The sequence below is a fragment of the Lepisosteus oculatus genome, chromosome 6, assembly GCF_040954835.1.
Source record: "Lepisosteus oculatus isolate fLepOcu1 chromosome 6, fLepOcu1.hap2, whole genome shotgun sequence".
Taxonomy (NCBI): Eukaryota; Metazoa; Chordata; class Actinopteri; order Semionotiformes; family Lepisosteidae; genus Lepisosteus; species Lepisosteus oculatus.
In genome coordinates this window covers 44,839,894-44,867,851 of record NC_090701.1, presented here as the reverse complement: position 1 = coordinate 44,867,851, position 27,958 = coordinate 44,839,894, and the positions used below count along the sequence as shown (strand labels likewise).

At 48.2% G+C, this 27,958-nt stretch overlaps 3 protein-coding genes across 12 annotated transcripts in view; 2 read left to right on the top strand and 1 right to left on the bottom strand.

Annotated features, from left to right (window-relative positions):
- LOC107076028 (CD48 antigen-like) overlaps positions 1–4,929 on the top strand; it is a 33,582-nt gene extending 28,653 nt beyond the window's left edge. For 3 of the 9 annotated variants that reach the window (XM_069191469.1, XM_069191468.1, XM_069191467.1), the window contains one exon: positions 3,954–4,929. In XM_069191469.1, the coding sequence (XP_069047570.1) occupies positions 3,954–3,982 (29 nt within the window). In that variant the 3' untranslated portion in view covers positions 3,983–4,929. The other 6 variants (XM_069191470.1, XM_069191464.1, XM_069191465.1 and 3 more) reach the window with 5 other exon arrangements.
- Positions 4,930–7,838: 2,909 nt separating this feature from the next.
- On the bottom strand, positions 7,839–16,516 carry LOC138239447 (signal-regulatory protein beta-1-like). Of its 2 annotated transcripts, none has more exons than XM_069191461.1 (7): positions 16,343–16,516; positions 14,780–15,112; positions 13,250–13,534; positions 10,009–10,323; positions 9,493–9,771; positions 8,796–9,125; positions 7,839–8,503 (listed from the first exon to the last, which is right to left on the bottom strand). In XM_069191461.1, exons 1-7 carry the CDS (start codon positions 16,410–16,412, stop codon positions 8,322–8,324), a joined length of 1,794 nt encoding a protein of 597 aa, XP_069047562.1. In that variant the 5' UTR covers positions 16,413–16,516; the 3' UTR covers positions 7,839–8,321. The 2 variants fall into 2 exon arrangements, with proteins under 2 accessions (XP_069047562.1, XP_069047563.1); XM_069191462.1 differs by having other exon boundaries at positions 8,894–9,125; positions 16,343–16,515.
- Positions 16,517–20,116: 3,600 nt separating this feature from the next.
- On the top strand, positions 20,117–27,148 carry psmb10 (proteasome 20S subunit beta 10). The gene is made up of 8 exons (XM_069191460.1): positions 20,117–20,388; positions 21,658–21,751; positions 22,339–22,436; positions 22,932–23,072; positions 24,092–24,207; positions 25,509–25,567; positions 26,120–26,271; positions 26,972–27,148. The coding sequence occupies exons 1-8, from the start codon at positions 20,324–20,326 to the stop codon at positions 27,081–27,083; spliced, it is 837 nt and encodes a 278-aa protein (XP_069047561.1). The 5' UTR covers positions 20,117–20,323; the 3' UTR covers positions 27,084–27,148.
- Positions 27,149–27,958: the final 810 nt, after the last annotated feature.

Here is a 27,958-nt window from a genome sequence, read left to right as displayed (position 1 = left end):
CACTGCGACGCTCACACGTACACACTTACTGACACACGGACTGCCAGGCTGACAAAGTGACGAAGACAACCCGTTATAAATGTTACAAACAGAAATACCAGGGATTGATCGTCCAGACAATGAGTCTAAGGACCCTCTGCAGTAAGCATACCTGGCAAGTTACATTTTTTAACAAACCTTATTTAATGAACCGGCATGTTTATGATTCACCTGAAGATGCATGAAGGGGATTAAATGATTTCAGAGTGACAGAAATGATTTCAGAGTGACAGAAATGATTTCAGAGTGACAGAAAAGGTTTCTGCACAGGTCAGCACAGGGAGAACTCACCTAAACTAATGGCCATTACAGGTTCAGTCAAAACCATTGAGTCAGATACAGCATCCCTCCCTTGGGAAATATATCGTCACACCCTTAGAGATCCCTGTACCGTACTTTGACTTTACCCATCCTCGATCATTCTTATAATCAGATATAATTAAACTAATTAAGAAAGCAGATTTGCTTTTAAACAGCAATAGTCAGTGTTCCTGTTAACAGCACTGGTGCTGAATAATCGTGTTTCTGTGAGGCAGTGTTTTGATTCCTGACAGTGAGTGAGAACTAATAATACTTGGCTGCTTTGCGATGATACTCTGGGATAGTACAGGGCTTTATAACGAGTGATCAGACTTGTCCTGTCCAGTTGTGCCTTTCTGTCTCCGTCTCTGGGTCAGTCCATTCCAGAGTCCAGTCACTCTGTCCCCATGTTGACATTTGTCCATTTTCATTAGGAGTCTGTGTGAGGCTTTCATGTCTGTCAGTCCATCTGTCTGTCATCCCAAAGGAACAGACTTGCACACAATTGATAAGCACAAACCAGGAATGAAAATCAACATCCTAATGCCGGGTGGTAACAGAAAGGTTTAGTCTGGATGTAAGGTGGTTCTTCTGCAAGGGTGTCCCAGCTGTTTTAATGTGGGGAATCTGTTGGCTGTGTGCTGCCTGCTCTGTTGTTGCTCACTAGCCAATCAACATGTGTCCTTTCCTGTTTGAAGATACAGACCACTCCCCCGGCTCCTCCCCCTGCCCCTCCCCTTGCCCCTCCCCCCCTTCAGGCAGACTCCACCAAGCATGGGAGGAAAAAACAACTAATTATCCGATTAACAACGTGAGTGCATTGCTAACAGCTTCTTCATTCATCACGGCCTGTACGTTTACGCTTGTAGTCTGTGTATGGATCAATACTTGCTGATCAGTTGGTGTTCAATCTATTGAAGCAACATTTATGCCAAAAGAAATAAAGTTCTAAAAATGACGTATGCTAATAAAATAAAGCATTTTTATAATCTCAGTGATTCATTTATACATCTACAGGATGTCTCTTCTAATGTCCTGGTGGAGATTTTCAGTATGTTCTTATTTTTTTGCACATGAGGTTTGGAACTAGGAAACGACACAATTTATATATCAAAAAGTACAAGACACCCTAGTTCTCCGGCTGCATCCAGGAAGTAAACAATGAAACATACAATAGATTTCATAAATGGAAATTATATGGAGTAGATTCAAAACTGCAAACACAGAGCAATTTCCTACAAGCTGCACTGCCATGTTCCAGCTGCTACACTGGTTTCTTTTAAGGAAACGCTGGATGAGATCATACTGTAGCTTTGAAATCAGGTGGTTTATTCATTCATTGTTCATGAATTTCCGGTCAATTAATTATTTACTTGATTCATTACAAGATGAATTACTATGTGATGTAATGGAAAACTGGATGAATTATTGAATGTAGTAACAATTACCTTTGACACAAATGATGCTCCAATGATGTTTGTCAGACACTGTGTTGGTCAGTCTGTCAGCTGGTCACCTATTGTGTTCGTAAATCAATTATGTGTCAGTTGGTCTTTATGTTGGTCAGGCATTGTGTCAGTTGGTTAATTTTGTGTTAGTGGATTTGTCAGTTGGTTAGTGGGTCTTTCAGTTGGTCAGTCAGTCGGTGTTAGTCAGTCTGTTGGTCATTCTTTGTGTTGGGCAGTCTGTCAGTTGATTGTAATTCTGTCAGTTGGTAAATCTTGTTGATCTGTTTGTCAATCGTTTAGTCGGTCTGTCAGTTTGTCTATCTTGTGTCAGTTGGTCTGTCATTTGGTTAGTGAGTCTGTCAGTTGGCCAGTCTTGTATAGGTCTGTCAGTTGGTCATTATTTGTGTAGTCGGTCAGTTGGTCTGTCAGTTAGTCAATGGGTTTGTTGGTTTGTCACTCATGTGTCAGTCAGTCTGTAGGTTTGTTGTAATTGTATTAGTTGGTCATTTGGTTATTCTGTCCCTCTGTCTGTTGGTTAGTCAATATGTCAGTTGGTCAATCTTGTGTCAGTTGGTCTGCCGGTTGTTATCATTGTGGTTGGTCAGCTGTTGTGTCAGGACATTAGTCAATGCTTGTTCCAATCTGTATGTACGGTGTGTCAGTTAAGCTCTCAGTGTGTTAGTGTGTCATCAGTGTGTCGGCCAACAAGAGTGTCACTCAGTGTGTCAGTAAGTCAGTGTGTCAGTCAGATTAAATTTGAATTCTTTAATTTCAGGCTTTACTCCCATACATTTGTGAAGCACTGAAACACAGGATGGATAAGACAGCCGAAGACCAAGTGCTTACTGTAATCACTACTTGATACTTCCAGCCCTGAACTTGAGCTTCATTGACCTGTATTTGTCCAGTCTGCTCCATTGCAGAGTGTGACTGTCTTCCTGTGTGAGACGACAGTATTGTTGTGTTCAGCTAGCAGCACCAGACGTGCAGTATGATAGTATCAGAAGATGCAGTAATATCAGTGTTACTTTTAGAACTATTGTAGAAACTGAATTAGCAGTAATATCGGTTACTTTCAGAAGTATGGTAGTAGCTGAATTAATAGCTGTAGCAGTGTTATTAGGGATTTGTCATTCAGCTTGTAGTTTGCTGAGTCCTGTGTCAGTCAGGCAGGACTGGGTCAGTCTCCAGGTGTGTGAGAGTATTGACCACACCTGGACAGCTGGCCCTTGATCACAAGTTAGAAACCCTTGTCAGTCACTCAGCAGAACCTCAGCTGATACTCACTTTTCAGGGTCCGCGGTTCAAATCCTTGTTTGGGGAAAGGTTTTATTTGGGGGCGGCTTGGTGGGTAGCACTACTGCCTTACAGCTCATTGCTTCAAAACCAGCTAGGGGTGCCTGTGTATGTGGAGTCTGCATGCTCTCTGTGGGTATTCTCCAGGTGCTCTGCTTCCCTCTCACCTCCAATGAAGGTTTGGTTTGATTGAGTAGTTAAAATGATCTCTGTCTGAGGAGAGTTAAAGGGGATTTCATCATAGGGGACATGTGCATGTGCATGTACTGACTCACACAGCGCAGTGCTCAGTACAGCTCAACACACAGTGAGTCACACAGCGCAGTGCTCAGTACAGCTCTAACACACAGAGTCACACAGAGCAGTGTTCAGTACAGCTCTAACACACTGAGTCGCACAGCACAGTGCTCAGTACAGCTCAACACACAGTGAGTCACACAGAGCAGTGCTCAGTAAAGCTCTAACACACCCAGTCACACAGCGCAGTGCTCAGTACAGCTCTAACACACTGAGTCACACAGAGCAGTGCTCAGTACAGCTCTAACACACTGAGTCACACAGTGCAGTGCTCAGTACAGCTCCAACACACAGTGAGTCACACAGCGCAGTGCTCAGTACAGCTCTAACACACAGAGTCACACAGAGCAGTGTTCAGTACAGCTCTAACACACAGAGTCACACAGTGCAGTGCTCAGTACAGCCCAAACACACCAAATCACACAGCGCAGCTCCCTGTCTGACTGGAGTCGATCTGTTCCTGCCTCCTTACAGTCTTTCCTTGTCTGTGTCTCTGTAGTCTCTCCCCTCTCCCTCTTGTGTTTCTGATGAAATGTTTCTTCTCCTCTCTCTTCTCCTCTCAACCTTTGCCAGTGCGATATACCAGAACTGGGCTCAGGTGAACACACGGGCTCCAAGCTGCTGACTGTGTACGACGAGATTCGGCCGAGGAACAGCGCCCCCTGCTAGCAGAGAGTGTTACTGCCTCCTTTGTGCTGACGAGGAGTTCGAGCTCTGTCTCTGCGCCCCTGGCAGTGCGAGTGCGGAGACTGTGCCTGGGACAGAGCAGAAGAGCCTCTGCAGATCAGCTGACCCGGCAGAGTTGACCTCCTCACATGGAGCAACAGTGACCCCTTGTGGTTGAACTGGGTATCTGCAGGACTGGAGAATCCGAGACGCCGGTCGACATCTGTCTTCATTCCACCTGTTATTTACAATTATATTCAAGCATTTCATAAAAGCAGAATAATTTAAAATACATCTGATGCTACTATTGACAATCTGTATGAATTATTTTTAGAATTCTGGCAGATCAATAAATAGATCTGGCAGTTTTCATATTCTCATCCTGAGTCTGAGACTTGTGTGATTACATTGCTAAGCATATTAATGAATGAATGAAGTAGAAGACTAGCTAAGTGCAGGATTCACTAAACAGTGAGTCCAGATTTTCAATGATTTACAGTCCTGACTGAAGCACTGGGCTTCTCAAAGACTGAACTGGCCCAGGATTTTGAATGTTTGAATCAGGTCTCCTCAGCACTCTGTTCAGCACTAAAGAGACTAAGCTCCTTCAGTCTGGTAGGAGTGTAGGACAGTGCAGGACACTTCTTTCAGACCAAAGAGACAGCTCCTTCAGCCTGTCAGCATGGGACACTCCCTTCAGACTAAATAGAAGGGAGTGTCCTGAAAGGAGTTCCTTCACTCCTTTCAGACCAAAGAATGAAAAATACTGTGACTCAAATCGTGTAGCTGGGATGTTTATCTCTGGCAGAGAATAACTGTCTACATATCTGCTGTCTAGACCTGTATTGCATTTGCCTGTAAAATAAACTAATTTATTAACTGACTGCAGCATCCCTGTCTCTTTATTTCAGAGCAAATCCATTCTTTTCTGATCTGGGCAAGACGGGTGGTAAGACGAGTCTGATGTTTGTGACTCTTATATTTTAATATACAGGACTGGATAGTAAATCATGGATATGCATTTGTCTTTCACAAGAGGGAAGATTTCCTTGGTTGTCAAATCATTTTTCCTTTGGAAAGGAATTATTCCTTACTGCTGTTTGGTTTTCCAGACTAAGCTGTGTGAGGAGAAGAGTTGTGAGGACGAAGCACTGCCCCAGTGGACGAGTGATTCTGGGGCACAGAAAGGATCAGAAGCACTCTTACACCTTCCGAACCAGTTCGCTCTTGCTCTATGACTAATATCAACAAAACATCACCCCTACCGTTGTTTTAGAAGTTGATGTCTTTTTTCCAATTAAAACTGAAAAAAAACTTTGAATTCTTTACAAGTAGAATGGCAGATAAATAAAGAGCAGGTATGGTATATATAAACAAGACAGATCTTAAGCTTTAGTCAAAAGAATTCTTGCTAAAATACAGAATCTCTTTGTAGCAGTATTGAAATGATTTTTGATTCCAATTGCATTCAGTATACGTGAGAACTGTTGATTTTGTCTTAGAAATATTAATACCCAAAGGCTTAAAAGATTTTTGACCTACGTAGCCTCAGCCATGGGCTCATATGCTGGGTACTTCGTACTGGGTATGCACTACATTTCAGTGTTTGCCTATGGAAACCATCCATTCATAGCAATAACATGGGGTGGCCAGAGCTGGTCTTGGAAAATAAAACCCTCTCTAACACTGTTGGAATTCAGGGCACTGTGGGAAACACCCCTGTGTGTGTCTGCTTCAGGGTTCTGTGGAAATGGACATTTTCATCACAGTTAAACCTAACTCTAACCTTCACTGGACAGCGCCGTCACTCGCTTATATCCCTACAGAAGAGTTCTCATGAAAGAAGAGTCAGGCTCACCCAGCATTCATCTGATGTTATTTATCAGTTTCTTTCATTAGCTGGTTCACACCTAGTTTAAGATGATGTGTTTATGCTAGAGCCAGAAATTTATAATCTATATTTAACAACTGCACAGGTCTTCAGTTAATTGAGAGTTGGCCTTTGGTGGGTTTATAAGTCCTTGTTATGGTATGACTCTTTAAAAAGAGTCCATATTTTTCCAGAATTGGGGTTGAATAAACCAATTAATTGACCCTCAGGTTGGTTAAACCTTTTTCACCTGTTTCATTGCTTGGGTCCAGAAATGTTCTACTAATGTATTTTGTTCAAGGCCATGTAGCAAACAGACCTCCTCCAGTTGTCTGTATAAACAGCTCTCACCAGTGGCCAGTAATTTTGATTCTTCCAGCAGCCTGCTGGTCGTCAATCCTGATTCCAGCTGTCACCCTATAGCTCCTGCATCGACCCCAGTGATGACTGACTTTTCCCAGCATGCACCAGGCTTGACAGGCCTACTCTCAATCCAGACCATGCTCGAGTCTCAGTGCTCCGGAACAGCCTGTGCAGCAGCTCTTCAGACTGAGTCTGACAGTAACACACTGCTAGCCATCCTGTCATAGTTTAGCTTTTGTGTTTAAGGTCATTGTCATATTGTATGATACACTTTTAGTTCGGCATCACATTTTCCTCTTACTCTGGTACTCTGGTACAGTGCAGAATTACTGGTAAACTCAATGACAGCAAGGTGTCCAGGTCCTGAGGCAACAAAACAGGCCCAAACCTTCACACTTTGCTTGGTTGGTATGAGGTTGTTCTGGTCAAAGGCAGTCTTTAGTTCTGAAGAAAGATACAAGCTGTGAAGAAGGGGTTAAATGATTTCTTTCTGCACAAGGACTTCTTGTGACACAAGATATTCCTAGCTTTGATTTATTGCAGGGATGGGGGTTAACTGATAAGAATTCCAGATGCAAGCTAGAGACTCCCCCAACTAAGGAAACTTAAAACCGACCATTAAGAGTGGTCAACGTCTGGGAACTGTCCGAACACCGTGATCTTCCCCCATTACCATGGTAAAAAACTACTTCGGAAATGGTTGAAAAGTGCTATATAAACAGGTTTCGTACCTATATCATATATATACAATACTTCGGTCTTATTGTTCCTTGCATGCAATAAACGCAGTTGTTTAAACTTCATCTCAGGATCCAGAACTTATTTGTCTGTTACAACAATTTTTGGCGTGACGAACAGGACCTTCCAGAAGGGTCAGAGAGGGTCAGTGCGCAGAATTCAAAGAGGTCTCTTTCTGTCAGTGCAGAATTGTTCTAGCACATCTCAGCATGGCCCTAGTGAGGTGGTCTTTGTTCCCATACCCCCAGGGGTAGGTGTTTCTATCTGCCCTCGGGATGATTAGCAGCCTGGTATTGGTGTAACTAACAACACACACACACACACACACACACACACACACACACACACACCAGAGTCAACCTTCCCAGTAGCCAATCAAACTACCAGTACGTCTTTGGGCTGTAGGAGGAAACTGGTGTAAACACAGGGAGAACATACCAACTCCACATAGGCAGCACCTTAGAAACCAAGCCAGGGCCCTGGCAGTGAGAGGCAGCAATGTTAGCCACCTGCCTCAAAGAATCTATGCTTAGAGTTTCCATGGTGCACAGTAACTTAACGTGATAATCCAGTGTTTCACTTAAAGTCCACCAAAGCGATTTCAGCCTCTCTGTGCGTGTCTTAAATGAGACAAGGGCAGGGTGTTCCATGCAACTTAATCTTTAATCCATCAGCTTCACTGTGATCTTAGTGATCTTAGAGGCTGCTTGACTGAGGTGTTTCTAAGCACATCATTTACATCACCTAGATGGTGTGAGAAAACCATAAAAAAAGGAAACCAGGCTCACAAAACTAAAATGTAGAATTTTAATCAGGAAATGTTCTGTTAAAATTGTACAATACAACAGATATCTTACTGGAAAATATAGAAATTTTGAACAGCTGCTCTGCTCCTCCAGTCCGGGGGCTCGTGGTCTCTCACAGCTGGATCAGAGGAACGGTGGCTCTGCCCGGGGGCTTGTGGTCTCTCGCAGCGGGATCAGTGGAACAGCAGGTCCGCTCCTCCGGCCCAGGGGCTCATGGGGCCTCACACCCGGATCAGAGGAACAGCTGCTCTGCTCCTCCGGTCCGGGGGCTCGTGGTCTCTCACAGCTGGATCAGAGGAACAGCAGCTCCGCTCCTCAGGCCCGATGGCTCGTGGTCTCTCACAGCCGGACCAGAGGAACGGCGGCTCTGCCCGGGGGCTTGTGGTCTCTCACAGCTGGATCAGAGGAATAGCAGCTCCGCTCCTCCGGCCCGATGGCTCGTGGTCTCTCACAGCCGGATCAGAGGAACGGCGGCTCTGCCCGGGGGCTCGTGGTCTCTCACAGTGGGATCAGAGGAACAGCAGCTCTGCCCGGAGGCTCAGCACTTTTGTGAGGAACAGCTGCAGTTGGACAGATGTGTGGGCGCAGACGGACAAGGAGAGAGATCACTGCCGCTGTCACAGACAGGAGCACCAGCACCCTGAGGACCAGACCAGTGTGGCACTGGGAGGAGGAAGAACCTAGGAGACACCAGCACAACATTGTCACCACTGAGCACCACTGCCCATCGCTCTTCCTCCCTCTGAATCTCTCCATTTATTACCTGTCTAGGCATCTCTCCATATTTTGACAAAAACATGATTTTAATGGACACATTACAAAAACTCTCCAACAAGTCTCTGTGTCTCCTCCCCTCCTCTTCCTCCTGTCCTGATCTCTCAGTGTCTCCTCCCCTCCTCTTCCACCTGTCCTGCCCTGATCTCTCAGTGTCTCCTCCCCTCCTCTTCCTCCACTCCTGTCCCAGTCTCTTACCCTCTTCATGACCTCCTGTATATTTTATCTCTCTCAGAGCAATGTAGTGTCTTTGTGTCCATAGTCCTCTGTATGTGGCCACACAGGCCAGCACTGACCCATTGAGCTCTGCTTTAAACAGGAACCAGGCCCAGAGCTCGGCGCTGTAGGTCCCATCCTGGTTCTGGATCTTTGTGCAGTTCTGGTCCTGTACTGGAGTTCTGGAGAGTGTCATGGGCTCCCAAGACACAGAGACACTATGAGGAAAGAACCCAGAAACAAGACAGGAGATGTTGACAGTCTGGTTAAGAAACATCTCTTCTGGAGACTTGATCTTCACTGTGGGGACAACTGCAACAGAGAGAGAGACAAGAAAATTAGGAAGGTCAGAAGGCCAATGTGAGCTATAGTCCTGGAGAACAGACTCCAGTCTCAGGCAGACAGTACAGTGTTGTAGTGAGAACAGACTCCAGTCTCAGACAGATAGTACAGTGCTGTAGTGAGAACAGACTCCAGTCTCAGACAGACAGTACAGTGCTGTAATGAGAACAGACTCCAGTCTCAGACAGACAGTACAGTGTTGCAGTGAGAACAGACTCCAGTCTCAGACAGACAGTACAGTGCTGTAGTGAGAACAGACTCCAGTCTCAGACAGACAGTACAGTGCTGTAATGAGAACAGACTCCAGTCTCAGACAGACAGTACAGTGCTGTAGTACCTGTGATAACAGGCTCCAGTCTCAGCGATGCAGACAAGTCAGTCTCAGGAATTTCACAGAACACAGTTTCCCTGATGAAGCTCTTGTCAGCCCTCAGTGTCAGACTGCTTGAGGTTCCCTGGAAAGATGAAGAGGGAAGGCGGCTCTGTTCCCCAGACATGTTCTTCATTCCTACCCTCCAGGACAGGGGGGTGTCAGTGTCGCCCACAGACTCACAATTCAGAGTCAGGTCATCTCCTGCCTTCACCCTCTTCTCTGGGGCTGTAATGTGAGGAGACCCTGGTGGAGACAGAGATAAGTGAACATCACTGTCCTCTGAACTCTCACCTCTGACCCTCAGGGTCACCTCTGCCTCTCAGGGTCAGTACAGACACACACAGTAACACACTGACCTCTGACCCTCAGTGTGACAGTGTCTCTCAGGGTCAGGACAGACACACAGTAACACACTGACCTCTGACCCTCAGTGTGACAGTGTCTCTCAGGGTCAGTACAGACACACAGTAACACACTGACCTCTGACCCTCAGTGTGATGGAGTCTCTCTCGCTGTGTTTGCCTTCGAACTCCGCCTGGCAGACCAGCGCTGCTGCCCTGAGCTCCAGGCTGCCTGTGAGCTGGACCAGGCTGGACTGTGTGAAGGTGCCCTCCTCACTGGGCTGGGGTTCAGTCCTGGAGATCTGTGTGCCAGCCTGGGGGCCCAGAGTCTTGTCATTGAGGAGCCACTGCAGGGTCCAGCTGGCAGGGTAGAAGCCGGAGAGCTGGCAGGTGAGGCTGGCAGACTGACCCAGGACCAGCTGGGTCTGCCCAGTGACCTTCACTGCAGGAGGAACTGGGAAGACAGGGAAGAGACAGACAAGCCTTTTTTTAGACTTGAACACTGAGGTAGAGACAGCAGAGCAGCTGTCAGAGCTGAACATTGAGGGAGAGACAGCAGAGCTTCTGCAAGACCTGAACACAGATGGAGAGACAGCAGAGACCCTGAGAGAGCTAATTACTGAGGGAGAGGACGCAGAGCTGCTGTGAGACCTGAACACTGAGGGAGAGGCAGCAGAGCAGATGTGAGGCCTGAACACTGAAGGAGAGGTGCAGAGCAGATGTGAGGCCTTAACACTGAAGGAAAGGCAGCAGAGCAGATGTGAGGCCTGAACACTGATGGAGAGGCTTCAGAGTCGCTGTCAGAGCTGAACACTGAGGGAGAGGCAGCAGAGCCGCTGTCAGAGTTGAATAATAGTGAGGCTCTGTCTACAGTGAGTCCTGGATACTGCACTGTGAGCTGAAGTTGAGCTGAGTTTCCAACAGCAGGAGAGGGGCTGTCTGCACTGTCATTACTGAACACTTCATACTGTTCGAGCTTCACTGTGCTCTAGAACAGAGACCGGTGCCTTCTGTACAGTATTGTTCTGTAGGATAATACTGGTAGTGTACAGTTCTGTATACTGACCTGATGATGATGTCTGAGGTTGTGGACAGTGGGCAGTGGTCTGTATACTGACTGTGATGATGTGTGAGGTTGTGGACAGTGGACAGTGGTCTGTATACTGACTGTGATGATGTGTGAGGTTGTGGACCGCGGACAGTGGTCAGTATACTGACTGTGATGATGTGTGAGGTTGTGGACAGTGGACAGTGGTCTGTATACTGACTGTGATGATGTGTGAGGTTGTGGACAGTGGACAGTGGTCTGTATACTGACTGTGATGATGTGTGAGGTTGTGGACAGTGGACAGTGGTCTGTATACTGACTGTGATGATGTGTGAGGTTGTGGACCGCGGACAGTGGTCAGTATACTGACTGTGATGATGTGTGAGGTTGTGGACAGTGAGCAGTGGTCTGTATACTGACCTGTGATGATGTGTGAGGTTGTGGACAGTGGACAGTGGTCTGTATACTGACCTGTGGTGATGTCTGAGGTTGTGAGGTTGTGGACAGTGGACAGTGGTCTGAATACTGAACTGTGATGATGTGTGAGGTTGTGGACAGTGGGCAGTGGTCTGTATACTGATGAGTGATGATGTGTGAGGTTGTGGACAGTGGTCTGTATACTGACCTGTGATGATATCTCTGAGGTTGTGGACAGCGGACAGTGGTCTGTATACTGACCTTTGGTGATGTGTGAGGTTGTGGACAGTGGACAGTGGTCTGTATACAGTACTGACCTGTGATGATGTCTGAGGTTGTGGACAGTGGACAGTGGTCTGTATACTGACCTGTGATGATGTGTGAGGTTGTGAGGTTGTGGACAGTGGACAGCGGTCTGTATACTGACCTGTGATGATGTGTGAGGTTGTGGACAGTGGACAGTGGTCTGTATACTGACCTGTGATGATGTGTGAGGTTGTGGACAGTGGACAGTGGTCTGTATACTGACCTGTGATGATATCTCTGAGGTTGTGGACAGTGGACAGTGGTCTGTATACTGACCTTTGGTGATGTGTGAGGTTGTGGACAGTGGACAGTGGTCTGTATACTGACCTGTGATGATGTGTGAGGTTGTGGACAGTGGACAGCGGTCTGTATACTGACCTGTGATGATGTGTGAGGTTGTGGACAGTGGACAGTGGTCTGTATACAGTACTGACCTGTGATGATGTCTGAGGTTGTGGACAGTGGACAGTGGTCTGTATACTGACCTGTGATGATGTGTGAGGTTGTGAGGTTGTGGACAGTGGACAGCGGTCTGTATACTGACCTGTGATGATGTGTGAGGTTGTGGACAGTGGACAGTGGTCTGTATACTGACCTGTGATGATGTGTGAGGTTGTGGACAGTGGACAGTGGTCTGTATACTGACCTGTGATGATGTGTGAGGTTGTGGACAGTGGACAGTGGTCTGTATACTGACCTGTGATGATGTGTGAGGTTGTGGACAGTGGACAGTGGTCTGTATACAGTACTGACCTGTGATGATGTCTGAGGTTGTGGACAGTGGACAGTGGTCTGTATACTGACCTGTGATGATGTGTGAGGTTGTGGACAGTGGACAGCGGACAGTGGTCTGTATACTGACCTGTGATGATGTGTGAGGTTGTGGACAGTGGACAGTGGTCTGTATACTGTGATCTGTGATGATATCTCTGTGGTTGTGAGGTCCCACATGACCTGTGATGATGTGTGAGGTTGTGGACAGTGGACAGTGGACAGTGGTCTGTATACTGACCAGTGATGATGTGTGAGGTTGTGGACAGTGGACAGTGGTCTGTATACTAACCTGTGATGATATCTCTGAGGTTGTGAGGTTGTGGACAGTGGACAGTGGTCTGTATACTGTCCTGTGATGATATCTCTGAGGTTGTGAGGTTGTGGACAGCGGACAGTGGTCTGTATACTGACCTGTGATGATGTGTGAGGTTGTGGACAGTGGACAGTGGTCTGTATACAGTACTGACCTGTGATGATGTGTGAGGTTGTGGACAGTGGACAGTGGTCTGTATACTGACCTGTGATGATGTGTGAGGTTGTGGACAGTGGACAGTGGTCTGTATACTGACCTGTGATGATGTGTGAGGTTGTGGACAGTGGACAGTGGTCTGTATACTGACCAGTGATGATGTGTGAGGTTGTGGACAGTGGACAGCGGACAGTGGTCTGTATACTGACCTGTGATGATGTGTGAGGTTGTGGACAGTGGACAGTGGTCTGTATACTGACTGTGATGATGTGTGAGGTTGTGGACAGTGGACAGTGGTCTGTATACAGTACTGACCTGTGATGATGTGTGAGGTTGTGGACAGTGGACAGTGGTCTGTATACTGACCTGTGATGAAGTCTCGGAGCTGGAGTGCAGTGGACACTGGTGTGTCTTTGCCTGTGGCTGGTGGGATCAGACAGCGCACTGTGGAGATGATGAAGCTGGGGGCAGCAGTCAGGGTCAGAGAGCTCCTGCTCCTGTCAGTCAGATGTCTCTCCTGGACTCCAGTCTGTGACTGTCCGTCTCTGTCCCAGCTCAGAGGAGTGTTCCCAGCCCCCTCGGACTCACAGGACAGGGTCACCCTGTCTCCTGGGCTGGCTCTCCCAGCTGGGGGAGTGATGATGGGCTTTCCTGGAGAGTTGCAGGCCAGGTGAGTCCAGTGAGACCAGGGGTTTGCAACAACATGGCAATTTCAAGGTTTTTCACAAAGTTCATGACTTTTTGCTTAATTCAAACTTTTTCATGTTTTTGTATGCCAGCAATTAATTTATTTTGTTACCGAGATTTAAGAACGGGTCTGAAAAATTGGGACCTGTTCCCTTTTAAATACATTGATGTCAAATCACTTACCATAAATCAGTACAAGTTTGTTTTTCAGCAAAATGTAAAGATATAAAAATCTGTTTTAATATTTGTGTGGAAAGAACTGCTGTTCTTTGTATATAATTTACTAGTAGAGCATGTCTGTAAAAGAGCAGAATTCCTTTAAGAGGCCTGTGGGAAAGAGATTCTGGAATAAATTGTATTACATTGTACTTACTGGGAACTCTGGCTAAAATGTGATTGATTTTAATTTGCTTATTGAGAGACTTTGTGAAGAATATCTTCTGGCTAGAGAGGTTAAACTGCTCCCGGGTTTCCAGAAGAGGAAGTGGGAACTTGATTATTGATCGGGATTATGGATTCCCTCCAGCAGGGCCTGTGATCACCAGTCCTACACGGCTGGGATGAGGTCAGATTGGGATGTAGATATCTGGCTCTGGCCTGGGGTCACTGACCTGGCTTTAGAGACTTTTAGAACAGGCATCTGCTGCTGTACATGACATCACAGAAATAGCTGAAAGTCGGGACAACATCAACAAGAATAGCCACTGGACCATAAGTAGAAAGTGGACTCTTTAACACCCATTCATGGTAATAATTTGTCTGGACAGGGACTATAAAAACCTCTGTAACAGTCTTGTAGTTCGGGGCACTGTGGGAAATACACCTCGTGTGGGTCTCCTTCAGTGTTCTCAGGAAGTGGCCATTCTCGTCACAAACTCATCTCAAGCCTTCCCTGGACTGCGCTGTGACTGCTTGCATCTCTAGAGTGAGAACCTCTCATCACTAACAGTGTGTCTCAATGTTCACTTTCTCACAGGCCACACCCAGCGAGCCAGTGCTGGACTGCACCAGGAGCAGCTTGTCATCAAGGTGCAGAATGTGTCAGGTCAGGGGTAACTTCGAAGGACAGTGCTAATATACTGCACAAGCACAGGCTAGATGTTATGACATCAATACAATCTATGATACAGCTGGGATAGTTCTTTATCAATATGTTCTTCTCATTGATCCGGATAGAGTGCTGCAGGTCTTGCGACTGTCTCCACTCACCTCTGACGGTCAGTGTGGTTCCTGATCCGGACGCGCTGGGCTGATTCTGACTGGGTCTGTACCACTCACAGTAATAGACCCCAGAGTCTCTGAGTGACAGCTCTGAGATCACGATGGACTTCTCTGTTGGGTGATTTCCTGATGCCCAGGAGATATGACCGGGAGTCTCAGCAGGTTTGATGTCTAGTTGTTGTTTCTGAGGCCCTGTTCCTCTGGACCACTTCGTTGGTCCCAGTGCCAAATGGGACCGAGTACAGTTCAGAGTGACACTGTCTCCTGCATCCCCAGTGACCGAGGACTGGGGCTGAGACACTGTGACCTCTGGACTGACCCCTACAGAGACACAGAGAGAGAGACTGAGACACTGTGACCTCTGGACTGAACCCTACAGAGACAAAGAGAGAGAGACTGAGACACTGTGACCTCTGGACTGACCCCTACAGAGACACAGAGAGAGACTGAGACACTGTGACTCACAGGGGGCGAGAGTGCACAACACACAGAAGATCAAATTAGCAAATCTAAGAATAAAATCAAGACCACAAATCTCCAAATAAGGACACAAAAGAGAGAGCTGCAGCTTTTTGTTATTCTGATGCAATCTGAAGTAGCTGAGGCAAGAAAAGAGCTACAGCTCACAGAGAGAACAGCTCCTCAAAGAACTGAGAAAACTCACTACAGTACTGAGGCCCAGGACACAAGACACAGCACCGCCCAACACCAGCCAGCAAAGGCACACCCACCCCTACACACTGACACCTCCTGCACCCCCAGAGCAAACTCTCACTCCCCAGATACTCTCACTGTTCGTCTGCAGCAGCCACATCAATCTGCAACTCACAGCTGGCAGCCCACTGAAGCCCAGCAGGTGTGAGCCTGGTCAGTACCTGGATAGGAGACCTCCTGGGAAAAACTAAGGCCCCTGCTGGAAGAGCAACCTGGAAGAGGTGTTAGTAGCCAGTAGGGGGCGCTCACCCTGTGGCTTGTGTAGGTTCTAATGCCCCACTATAGTGACGGGGACACTATACTGTAAACAGGCGCCGTCCTTCGGATGGGATGTAAAACCAAGGTCCTGACTCTCTGTGGGCGTTTCTCAAAAAGAGTAGGGGTGTTACCCTGGTGTCTGATCCGCTCCAGGATTTACACTGCTCTGTCTGTCTGATCTACTCTAGGATACAGTGTTCTCAAACACAACCACACTACATAGCAATCTGATCCAGTCCGAACTTTACAGTGTTCTCAAACACACTCCCACTGCACAGCAGTCTAATCCACTCCAGGCTTTACAGTGTATTCAAACACATTCCCCCACACACCAGTTTGATCCACTCCAGGATTTGACAAACACAGAAGAAGCTCTACACAAGAATGGTGCAGGGCCAGACTGCTGGTATGTTGGAGTCTGCTAACCCAGTCTTAATAAAAACACCCATCAACAGATTTATTACCGCTTCACTGAGGTTAGTAACAGCAGCAGCAACATTAACACTGAGAATCTGGACGGAGACATTAAGAACATCCTGACACACCCGAGGAACAACAGCAGAAACTCTGATACAATACCTCTGCTCAGACCAGGCAGCACAAGAAAGACACACCAGATCAGCTTCATGGCTTCTGATGCAGGACCCATCTCCTAATTAACTAATTAACCCTTGCACTAGTTAGTGAACAGCCCACCTTACCGTCCGACTTAAAATGGTGGTAAGTGTCTCAGTGTTAGCTATACAGGCACCAGCAGCACAGGAAGAAGACAGACGTCATGACACAGGGAAAGAGGGAAGTCACAGTGTGGTCCACACACCCTGCTCTGTGTGTGAAGTGTCTCTCTCTACTGTATCTGTTCTCACAGCTCTATAAAAAGAAAAAAATACACCACAGCTGTTGATTCAGTCCAGAGACCGAGTCTGAAGGGAGTGTCCCACACTGACAGGCTGAAGGAACTGAGTCTCTTCAGTCTGAAGGGAGTGTCCCACACTGACAGGCTGAAGGAACTGAGTCTCTTCAGTCTGAAGGCAGTGTCCCACACTGACAGGCTGAAGGAACTGAGTCTCTTTAGTCTGAAGAGAGTGGCCCACACTGACAGGCTGAAGGAACTGAGTCTCTTCAGTCTGAAGGGAGTGTCCCACACTGACAGGCTGAAGAAACTGAGTCTCTTTAGTCTTGATCTGAAACATGTATCAAAACCCCTCAAAGACACTGACAAAGCCATTCCAGTGGACATCTTCAGGATGAATACTCACACATGTATTTGTTGCTTCAAATGTAGAAGAAGAAGCAGGTGTGAATTTCCCTACCCGGGAGTTAACGACACCCTCTGGGGCAGTTTTCCTGCTGTTACCCACAAATTCTGCAGGCGACTGCATCAGACAGCAGGACAGAGAGGAGGTTCTCTAAGCTCCACTGCAATCTTTTATTCGTCATCCACCGTGAAGGAAAAACCCACTTCAGCCACAAGGAACAACTCTCCTCTTCTGTTTTCCCGCGGCTGTGGTCGGTCTGGCTCTTTGCCCGTCTCCTGCTGTTTCGGCCGGCAGCTGGTTCATCTGTCCGCTGTGTCCCTCTCCGCGGGGCGTCCTCGCTGAGCCCCGGAGTGCGGTGTCTCTCTCTCTCGGGTTTCAACAGGCCAGGAGCAGCCCCATGGTCAGCAGGTTTCATGATCGCAAGCACCGGCCTCTGGCTGCTGTCAGGCAGCGGCGGGAGCTGCTCGTCATGAACATGAAGACGAAGGACAGCATCTGGGCTCTGCTGAGCCAAAGAACAACAAATACGGCTCTGGGCAACCTCAACGATTTTTTACTCACACCTGAAGAACGCTCCACAGCCAAAACGTTGTGTTTTCTTTCTTCTCTTTCAGCCTGGAATAAACCTATTGCTTGTTCCTTTGCAGCCTACGCATGCTGATGCACCTACCCACCTGAACTAAACAATTTTTGCCCTATATCTAACCCACCCTTTCTTGCAAACATTTTAGAACGTGCTGTAACATTTCAGTTAAACAGCCATTACAAATGACCTCTTTGAACCCCTTCAGTCTGGTTTCAGACAACTACACAGAAAATGCCCTGGTTGAAGTCACTAACGATCTTCTTTAAGCTTCAGATTCTGGTTCTCTTTCTATCCTTTTCTCAGATTCCCTTCTGTAAAGCCCTGCTTCCTGGGGTATCTAAACCCACATTGAACAAACTACAGTATGTCCAGATTTCGGCCTGAGCAGGTCTAGTGCAAGTGATCACATACAGTAACTCCCGTCCTGGACTCCTTGCACTGGCTTCCTGTCAGGTTTCATCTCAACTTCAAAATCCTCTTCCTCCCCGATAAGGCCCATCATGGCTTGGAACCTCAGTACCCGTCTTAGTTTATTAGTTCTGTGTCTGCTCCTTTGCTTTCCTACTGTATTCCAAACTCTTATTGTAACTGTAATTCTGCTGTCTTCTCACACTCTGTATTTTTTATCTATAAAACGATTTGCAAAGCCAATTTTAAAAAGGTATTTCTATGTAAAATAAAGTTTATGATGATGGCTGGCTTCCCTTTTTGTCGCAGATATTGTATCCGCCTCTCTGTCTTACTTACTTTGAATCCGGTGATCCGAAAGACGTGGAAGTGCAATTCATTCTGACAGCAGCAGGCACGTCTTTATCCAAAGGGATGAGGGATTCTGCAAGTACCCAGCCTTTACACAGCTTGTACAGATTACTTACTAACTACCAGCTGAATGGCCTCCACTTGTTAGGGTGTTTTCTTCTGTTTTTATGCCTTCTAAATTAAAAAATGCCACGGATCTGTGAATGATTCCTTTTATCACCACAGGGGTGGTCAGTGTGTCTGCAGGGACCTGACCCCCACAGGTCCTTCTGAGTCACTGCAGAGGTAAATGTGTTTTTCACCCTCCTTCCTTTACTGCCTGTGCAGCCCAAGATTTTTACAAGATGCCTAAACTCCTCACCGCAGGTCCCTGTGTAAGGGCGTAATAAGAGCTGTGGCCGGCTCTCAGGATCTGACCTGAGAGCACTGCGGTGTGGCTGTTGGCGCGGCAGCCTCATCTCTAAGGTTCTGGGTTCAAGCCTGGTCTTGGGCTCCTGTATGTGTGGAGTCTGCATGTTCTCCCACGGCTCACCCAAAAAGGCATGCAAATTAGATTTTAATGGCTGCTGTCAACCTTTTTAAAACTTTTTTGGTTACACACTTGGGGTGGGGGGGATGTTCCCAGCAAGGCCAGTAACCAAATGATCATGATGCACTGAGTGGCCTCTAGTTCTAATAATCATTCCTCACACTTATATAACACTTTTCTGGACACTCCACTCAAAGCACTTAACAGGTAGTGGGGACTCCCCTCCACCACCACCAGAGTGCAGCCCCACCTGAATGATGCACCAGTACTCTCACCACACACCAGCTCTCAGTGGGGAGGAGAACAGAGTGATGAAGCCACTTCAGAGATGGGGATTATTAGGAGGCCATGATTGGTACAGGCCAACAGGAAATTTAGCCAGGGGGTTTGGCCAGGGTAATACTCTCAATCTTTTCGGGAAGAAGTCTGGGAATTTTTAATAACCTTGGAGAGTCACAACCTGAGTTTTACGTCTCATCCGGAGGAAGGCGCCATTTTACAGTATAGAGTCCTCATCACTATACTGGGGCATTAGGACCCACACCAACTGTGGGGTGAGCGCCCCCTGCTGGCCCCACTAACACCTCTTCCAGCAGCAACCTTGGTTTTTCGAAGGAGGTTCCCAGGCAGGTGCTGACTAGACTCACACTTGCTAAGCTTCAATGGGCTGCCAGCTGTGAGTTGCAGGTGATATGGCTGCTGTCCATATTTAACCTAACACCACTGGGTTTTACTGCACTGTACTGTGATTCTTCCTTGATCTATTTGTGATTTACTGTATTGTGTTTATACCGTGATCTCACCGTGATTTACTGCACTGTACTAAGATTTTACTTTGATCTCATTGGGCTTTACTGCGCTCTACCGTGTTTTTACCACGATCTCACTGTGATTTACTGCACCATACTGTGCTTTTACCCTGATCTCACAATAGTTTACTGGACTGTGCATGCGCTTTCCCAGACTGTTAACTGTAGGTTAAAGGGGATTGTAAGGTGTTTCTTCAACTCTGTTCTTCAACTTTTAAAATGGACAAGGCGTGTATTCTTTCTCAACTTTAGCGCGTCTAGTGATGTGGAAAGAGTATAAAGGAGAGAAGAGTCATGTCAATACTTGTTGTAAAGCTGATATTAATTTAAAAAGAACAGCGTTCTTATAGAAACGCCGTATTTTCAAAGCGTTTCTTCCTCGATAACTTGCAGTCCATCAGCATACCCATGTGCCAGAAATGAAACCGAAAGTCTCGGCGTCTCTGCGAGCTAAAACGCTGACACACTGCTGACCCGAGACGAGCACGACCGCGTCCAGCTACAGAGCAAGCGGCCGAGAAACCCAAGCCGTCCGTATCGCCCTCCTCTCCGAAAACCCGTCTCCCCGCTGTACCGTGGGGACCCAGCATCTCGCCCTGCTCCGCGCTGTCCGCAACAATGCTCCGCTGTGAGCGGCCCGACCTCCCCTCGACCGGCGGCTTTTCCTTCGAGAACGCCCGCAGGTGAGTTCGAGGTCCTCGGCCTCAGTTAGAGGGCCCCGACCGGGGCACTGACGAGAAAACTGAGAGAGGGGGGTCCGTCTAAGCGGCATCTCGAAGCGCTTTACAAAGTGTAGTTACAAACGGTAGTCCGATATTTTGTTTGAAAAAAATCGGCCACAGATTTATCACCGTTTCGAGCTAAAAATCGTGGATTATGAAGCATTTCACTCTCTACTCATCTTGTACTGGGTGTACTGAGGAGGAAACACACATATGTAATTACTGGAGGACATGCATATCGTCTTGTGCGTTATCCGTTCGGACCATGACGCGGTTCGACGCATACAGGGATTAAGCGACATCTCGTGGGGTTTTCCAGCGTAATCGTGGTTTTCCACGGCCACGATTGTAAACCTACGTGATAGTTGCGTTGCTGCAACGTTACCCTGTCGTTTTCACCTCCAAATAACTGTAATCAGTTCTCTGAATCGTGAATCCCTTACTTGAAGTGTCCAATACCGACGGCCTGATAGCAGCCCATATCGCATCGGGACATTTCTATAGCAACAGCTTCTCCCTGCCAGAGCGAATCCAATAGGGAAAAGAAACGGGACGTTTTCGGATAAACTCTCTAACTTTAGTTATTTAGAAAGCCACACAGACCAGGGTCCGTTTAGTGATGGAGATCTGATCAGTCTGGCAGTCTTTCTCAAGACTATATTGTGCCAATGATGATGATGATGATGTTATCCGGTCAGTCGGATCCGACTCTCTGCGATTCTATAGGCCATCTCTCGCCACGCTTTCCAGTCTAGGACTTTCCCTTTCAGCCAATTTTGAGCCAATACAGGATCTAATTTTAAAAGTGTGTGTGCTCACCAGATAGCCAAGATCACAGACCGGACATGTAGACTAAGAACAGTGTGTGGTCAGTCACCAGATACCCAAGATCACATCAAGACTGGACATGTAACAGCTGGGATTCTTGTTTTAATAAAACTTCTTTGCCCTGCACCCTCTGCTTTCCTGTAGGGTCCTGTTTTCTAGAAATCCCTGTTATTGTTTCACACTGATTCACTGCCCAGCTCCTCCAGTTAGGATTCCCAGCTGCCCTAGCAGACAGGAAGCTCTTTGTCGTGAGCAGGAGATCCAGAAGCAGTTTATTGGTATATAACCTGTTTATGTCGCTGGTATGTGAACTCATTTCCCCGGCTGTGATAATGGCAGACATGTGGCAGATGATTCTTGGGCTCTGGTTGACTCTGAGTCTTTCCTGACGCTGTCCTGCAGAAATGCAGTGCTGGAGGGGGAGCTCACACAGCAGGGGTACAAGGCCCCCAAAGCCCGGAAAACTGGGACCACCATTGCTGGGGTCATGTATAAGGTGAGTCATTTCTGATCAGACTTAACTCCCCTCTCTCTCAGTGCAGTGTTAATGTACTGGAGTGTCCAGTCAGTGTGTCTGGACTGTATTAACCCCTCTCTCCCAGTGCAGTGTTAATGTACTGGAGTGTCCAGTCAGTGTGTCTGGACTGTATTAACCCCTCTCTCCCAGTGCAGTGTTAATGTACTGGAGTGTCCAGTCAGTGTGTCTGGACTGTATTAACCCCTCTCTCTCAGTGCAGTGTTAATGTACTGGAGTGTCCAGTCAGTGTGTCTGTACTGTATTAACCCCTCTCTCTCAGTGCAGTGTTAATGTACTGGAGTGTCCAGTCAGTGTGTCTGTACTGTATTAACCCCTCTCTCTCAGTGCAGTGTTAATGTACTGGAGTGTTCAGTCAGTGTGTCTGTACTGTATTAGCCCCTCTCTCTCAGTGCAGTGTTAATGTACTGGAGTGTCCAGTCAGTGTGCCTGTACTGTATTAACCCCTCTCTCTCAGTGCAGTGTTAATGTACTGGAGTGTCCAGTCAGTGTGCCTGTACTGTATTAACCTCTCTGTATTAATATGTCCTCTCCCTGTGGTCTCTCAGGATGGGGTTATCCTTGGTGCAGACACTCGAGCCACAGACGATATGGTTGTTGCTGATAAGAACTGTATGAAGATCCACTACATCGCCCCCAACATCTAGTGAGTACTGACCCTCTGGCTCTTTCTGGTGAACAATCAAGGTATACTAACTGTATAGTCATAGTTATGATTGTAGCTGTAGATGTACTTCTAGTTGTAATTGAAGTTGTATTTATAGTTGAGCAATACATAAGAAAGAAATGCAGTCTGGTTGTTAGAAGTTAATTGATCCAGAGATCTCCCAGGGTATCAGCTTCAGCAACATGGCTACTGTAAGTAGCTTGATCCAGACTCCAACCCCACTTTGTGTAAAGAAGTGGTTCTTGTCCTGACTAGAGGATCTCACCCCGCTGTGTCTTAAAAGCAGCCAGGGTATCGGCTTCAAAACATGGCTGGGCAGCTTGTTCCACACTCCTGCCACCCTCTGAGTAAAGAAGTACCTCTTGTTCTAATTTCTGATGCTCCTCCCTGTAGTTTCCACTTGAGCCCTCTGGTTCATGACACTTGTGTCAGGTCTCCGGGCTGTAAAGGGTTGTCACTCCTTCCCTCCCTTAGCTGCTGTGGGGCCGGCGTGGCCGCGGATGCAGAAATCACCACCCAGATGATGTCGTCGAATGTGGAGCTACACGCGCTCTCCACTGGCCGGCCCCCTCGCGTCGTCACGGTGACCAGGCAGCTCAAACAGATGCTGTTCAGGTGAGGAGACAGCAGGGGGCGGTGATGTGACTTTCAAATTAATCTGCACAGCGGAGCTGCAGTAATAGGTAGATAGATACTTTATTGATCCCGTGAGGGAAATTGCAGTGCAAATAATGAAGGGTGTTGTATGCAGAAGCATGTAGTACGGTGCAATATGAAACAATATAGTACAGTATACTCCAGTGTAGTGCAGTAGAGTATGTTTTAATAAAGTTAATAGTGTGCAGTAAAGTACAGTATAATGCATTGCAGTATAAAGCATGGTGTAATGCCATGCAGTTTTAGAGCGCAGTGTAATACAGTGTAGTATTAGGTGTAGAATTAAAGTACAGTGTAAAACAGTGCACTATTAAATCATGGTGTATTACTATGCAGCATCAGAGCATGGTATAATACAGTATTAAATCATGGTGTATTACTAGGCAGTATTGCAGCATGGTGTAATGCAGTGTAGTATCAGAGTGCAGTGTAATATAGTACAATAATAGAGCCTGGCGTAATACAGTGCAGTAATAGAGCCTGGTGTAATACAGTGCAGTATGAGACCATGATGTAGTGCTATGCAGTGTTAGCGCATGGTATTATACAGTTTAGTATTAGTGTGGTGCAATACAGTGCATTATTAAAGTATGACATAAAACAGTGCAGTACTTGAGCATGGTGTAATACAATGCAATGTAATACAATACATTATGGTGTAATATAGTGCAGTACTACAAGCACAGTGTAATACAGTGCAGTATTAGAGCAGAGTGTAATAAAGTGCAGAATTAGAGCATGATGTAATATAGTACAGTATTAGAGAATGTTGTAATACAATGCAGTTTTAAATCATGGTATAATACAGTGCAGTATCGTAGCAGAGTGTAGATTTGCCGTGCGCAGGACCATTCCTATTCCTGTGTGTTCGTACGGAGTCATGGTTTGGTGTAGCAGGTTACACTCTGCACACAAAGGCTGTGTATGGCTGGGTGGGCGTGTCTTACTGACTGTCAATCACCCGCTGTGCATTGCAGATACCAGGGCCACATTGGCTCCTCCCTGATAGTGGGCGGGGTTGACGTGACTGGACCCCACCTCTACAGCATCTACCCTCACGGCTCCTTCGACAGGCTGCCCTTCGTTACCATGGGTACGGCAGTTTTTGATGTCATGGCTGCTCCCTGCCGCAGAGTGTTCTAGTAATTAGTTATTGTTATCATCGTCGACATGGACTGCAGGCCCTCTTTCTCCATGGATCAAGGTCCCAGCCTTGGCCTGGCTGAGGAGGCAGTATTCAGGAGCACTCTTTCTTTGAAGTCCCCGTAGTTAGATCCCCATTCAGTGGAGGAGCAGAAGATTAGCAGAAGTGCAGGGGTGTAACCCCAGAGTCCTGGCCAAATTAGTGATTGGCCTTTACCAATCATGGCCTCCTAATAATCCCCATCTCTGAACTGGCTTCGTCACTCTGCTCTCCCCACTGAGAGCTGATGTGTGGTGAGCGTTCTGGCGCACTATGGCTGCTGTCGCATCATCCAGGTGGGACTGCACACTGGTGATAGTGGAGGGGAGTCCCCATTACCTGTAAAGCGCTTTGAGTGGAGTGTCCAGAAAAGCGCTATATAAGTGTGAGGAATTATTATAATAAGATAAGAGATCATAAGATCACTTTAGTGGCCATGTAAAATGTCTTGTATTAGGAATTTGTCTTTTCACATACACCAGCTTGCTCTCCATGAGACACACAGACACATTAACAGGGAGAGAAGCTTGAGGTCAGAGCACAGGGTCAGCCATTTATACGGCGCCCCTAGAGCAGTTGGGGTGAAGGGCCTTGCTCAGGTGTCCGACGGAGTAGGATTCCTCTGCTGGCTGCGGGATACGAACCGGCAACCCTCCAGCCACAGGCACAGCTCCTTAGCCACAGAGCCACTCCACCGGTGCCACTCTAAATGCCAGTATGGCCCAGCCTGGCCCAGTGTGGCCCGTTGTGTTCCAGTGTAGCTCAGTATGGCACAGAACATCACTGGGCGCCCCTGTATGGCCCAGTGTAGCTCAGTATGGCCCAGAACATCACTGCACGCCCCTGTATGGCCCAGTGTAGCTCAGTATGGCCCAGAACATCACTGCATGCCCCTGTATGGCCAAGTGTAGCTCAGTATGGCCCAGAACATCACTGCACGCCCCTGTATGGCCCAGTGTAGCTCAGTATGGCCCAGAACATCACTGCGCGCCCCTGTATGGCCCAGTGTAGGTCAGTATGGCCCAGAACATCACTGCGCGCCCCTGTATGGCCCAGTGTAGGTCAGTATGGCCCAGAACATCACTGCGCGCCCCTGTATGGCCCAGTGTAGCTCAGTATAGCCCAGAACATCACTGCGCGCCCCTGTATGGCCCTGCGCCCCCAGTGTGCTCTGCTGCTGACTGCTGCTGTGTTGTGTCATGTGACCGCAGGCTCTGGAGCAGCCTCTGCCATCGCAGTGTTCGAGGATCGCTACAAGCAGGACATGGAGGTGAGCTCCCCATCTCGTCACCGTTACTGAACCACAGACCACCCTGGTCCTGGCCTTCCCTCAGCCTCTCCCTGGCGCCCCTGACCTGACCTGGACCCCTCGTGATGCTGCAGGAAGCCAAGAGTGGGAACCCCTGACGCCCTTCATTTAGTGACCACCTGGGGCCCCAGCGTCCTGAGCTGGGGTCCTTCCAGAGTCCGCCCGCCTGTCACCTGTCAGTTACAGCAGCCAGACCCAAAACTGGCCACGACAGGCTGGGAGCCGGGTCTTAGTTACAATCATGAAAGGCCAAGAGCCGGGTCTTAGTAGCAGCAGTGCAGTTTAGTTGACACTGCAGCACAAAGTGCATTATGGGAGGACTGTAGAGAGCAGAGTTTAGTCAGGACCCAGAGCCACGATCCAGTAGAAGGAACAGGTCCGATTTCTCGGAGTCCCTGAGACATACAGTAGCCAGAGGAGATTGTGAATCGGCAAGCTCACAGGCACCCAACGAGCATGCTGGGTCACATGACCTCATCTCAGCCGTGACCCTTGACCTTTCCATTCTCCCAGCTGGAGGAGGCCAAGCAGCTGGTCCGGGACGCCATCGTGGCCGGGATCTTCTGTGACCTGGGCTCCGGCAGCAACGTGGACCTGTGTGTGATCACAGCGGGCGGAGTCGAGTACCTGAGGGCCTATGACCAGCCCGGCCAGAAGGGGCGCAAGTGAGTCATCGGGGCAGATGAGGAGGGAGGCATGAGAAAGAGAGAGGGGTGGGTGGGAGAGTAAACAGAGGGGTGAGAGAGTGTGAGGAGACAGAGGGGTGAGAGTGAGAGTGTGAGGAGACAGGGGGGTGAAAGAGTGAGGAGACAGAGGGGTGAGAAAGGGCGAGTGAGAGTGTGAGAAGATAGGGGTGGGAAGGGGGAGTGAGTGTGTGAGGAGAGAGAGGGGTGAGAGAGTGTGAGGAGACAGGGGTGAGAGAGTGAGAGGAGACAGAGGGATGAGAGAGTGAGAGTGTGAGGGGCAGAGGGGTGAGAGAGTGTGAGGAGACAGAGAGGTGAGAGTGTGAGGGGCCGAGGGGTGAGAGAGTGTGAGGAGACAGAGGGGTGAGAGAGTGAGGAGACAGAGGGGTGAGAGAGTGAGGAGACAGAGGGGCGAGAGAGTGTGAGGAGACAGAGGGGCGAGAGAGTGTGAGGAGACAGAGGGGTGAGAGTGTGAGGAGACAGAGGGGTGAGAGTGTGAGGGGCAGAGGGGTGAGGGGTGAGAGTGTGAGGAGACAGAGGGGTGAGAGAGTGAGAGAGTGAGGAGACAGAGGGGCGAGAGGGGAGGGTGGAGAATAGAAACAGATCACATGTTCATGGTCAGTAACGTGTAGGCAGACAGCCCCGTGACTGTGCCTGCTGGGCTCTTGTCTGTCTCTCTCAGGGAGGGTCAGTACCGATACAAGCCCGGCACCACTGCGGTGCTGACCGAGACGGTCAGGCCCCTGTCTCTGGACGTCGTGGACGAGTCGGTCACTCTGATGGACACACAGTGACCCTGTATTTTCCCTGGCTGAATAACTGTTCCTGGAGAGCACAAAATAAATAGTCATTTCTTTTATACTGCGGGTGGTTTTTTATTTCTGTGTCATGCAGGGAGATGTATTTAACTAACGCCCAGGTAATAACAGTCTGTTTCAGTAGGGGGCGCCAGCAGCACTGCTGAAGCCCTGTGGTTACTGCAGTGTCCTGTGTGGGCTGGCAGGAGTCCCTCTCGCTCTGGGAGTGTCCAGAGCAGAAGGGACAAGCTGACCTTTCCCTGGTTCTGACAACACTGTGTACACTGAACGGCTTCTGGCAGGGGTCAGGAATGCCTCTGCTGCCTGTGGGACAGACAGTTCACTCTCAAACACACTCCCACTGCACAGCAGTCTGATCCGCTCCAGGATTTACACTGCTCTCAGACACACTCCCACTGCACAGCAGTCTGATCCACTCCAGGATTTACACTGCTCTCAGACACACTCCCACTGCACAGCAGTCTGATCCACTCCAGGATTTACACTGCTCTCAGACACACTCCCACTGCACAGCAGTCTGATCCACTCCAGGATTTACACTGCTCTCAGACACACTCCCACTGCACAGCAGTCTGATCCACTCCAGGATTTACACTGCTCTCAGACACACTCCCACTGCACAGCGGTCTGATCCGCTCCAGGATTTACACTGATCTCAGACACACTCCCACTGCACAGCGGTCTGATCCGCTCCAGGATTTACACTGCTCTCAGACACACTCCCACTGCACAGCGGTCTGATCCGCTCCAGGATTTACACTGATCTCAGACACACTCCCACTGCACAGCGGTCTGATCCGCTCCAGGATTTACACTGCTCTCAGACACACTCCCACTGCACAGCGGTCTGA

Excerpts from the sequence above, each read along its gene's own strand:
- LOC138239447 (XM_069191461.1), bottom strand. The coding sequence starts at position 16,412 with ATGGGTCCTGCATCAGAAGCCATGAAGCTGATCTGGTGTGTCTTTCTT. Across the intron at positions 15,113-16,342 it reads GCTGCCTGGTCTGAGCAGAG|GGGTCAGTCCAGAGGTCACA; the intron begins GTATTGTATCAG and ends GTGTCTCTGTAG. Across the intron at positions 10,324-13,249 it reads GCTCCGAGACTTCATCACAG|TTCCTCCTGCAGTGAAGGTC; the intron begins GTCAGTATACAG and ends CTGTCTTCCCAG.
- psmb10 (XM_069191460.1), top strand. The coding sequence starts at position 20,324 with ATGCTCCGCTGTGAGCGGCCCGACCTCCCCTCGACCGGCGGCTTTTCC. Across the intron at positions 23,073-24,091 it reads CTCAAACAGATGCTGTTCAG|ATACCAGGGCCACATTGGCT; the intron begins GTGAGGAGACAG and ends TGTGCATTGCAG. Across the intron at positions 25,568-26,119 it reads GCTACAAGCAGGACATGGAG|CTGGAGGAGGCCAAGCAGCT; the intron begins GTGAGCTCCCCA and ends CCATTCTCCCAG.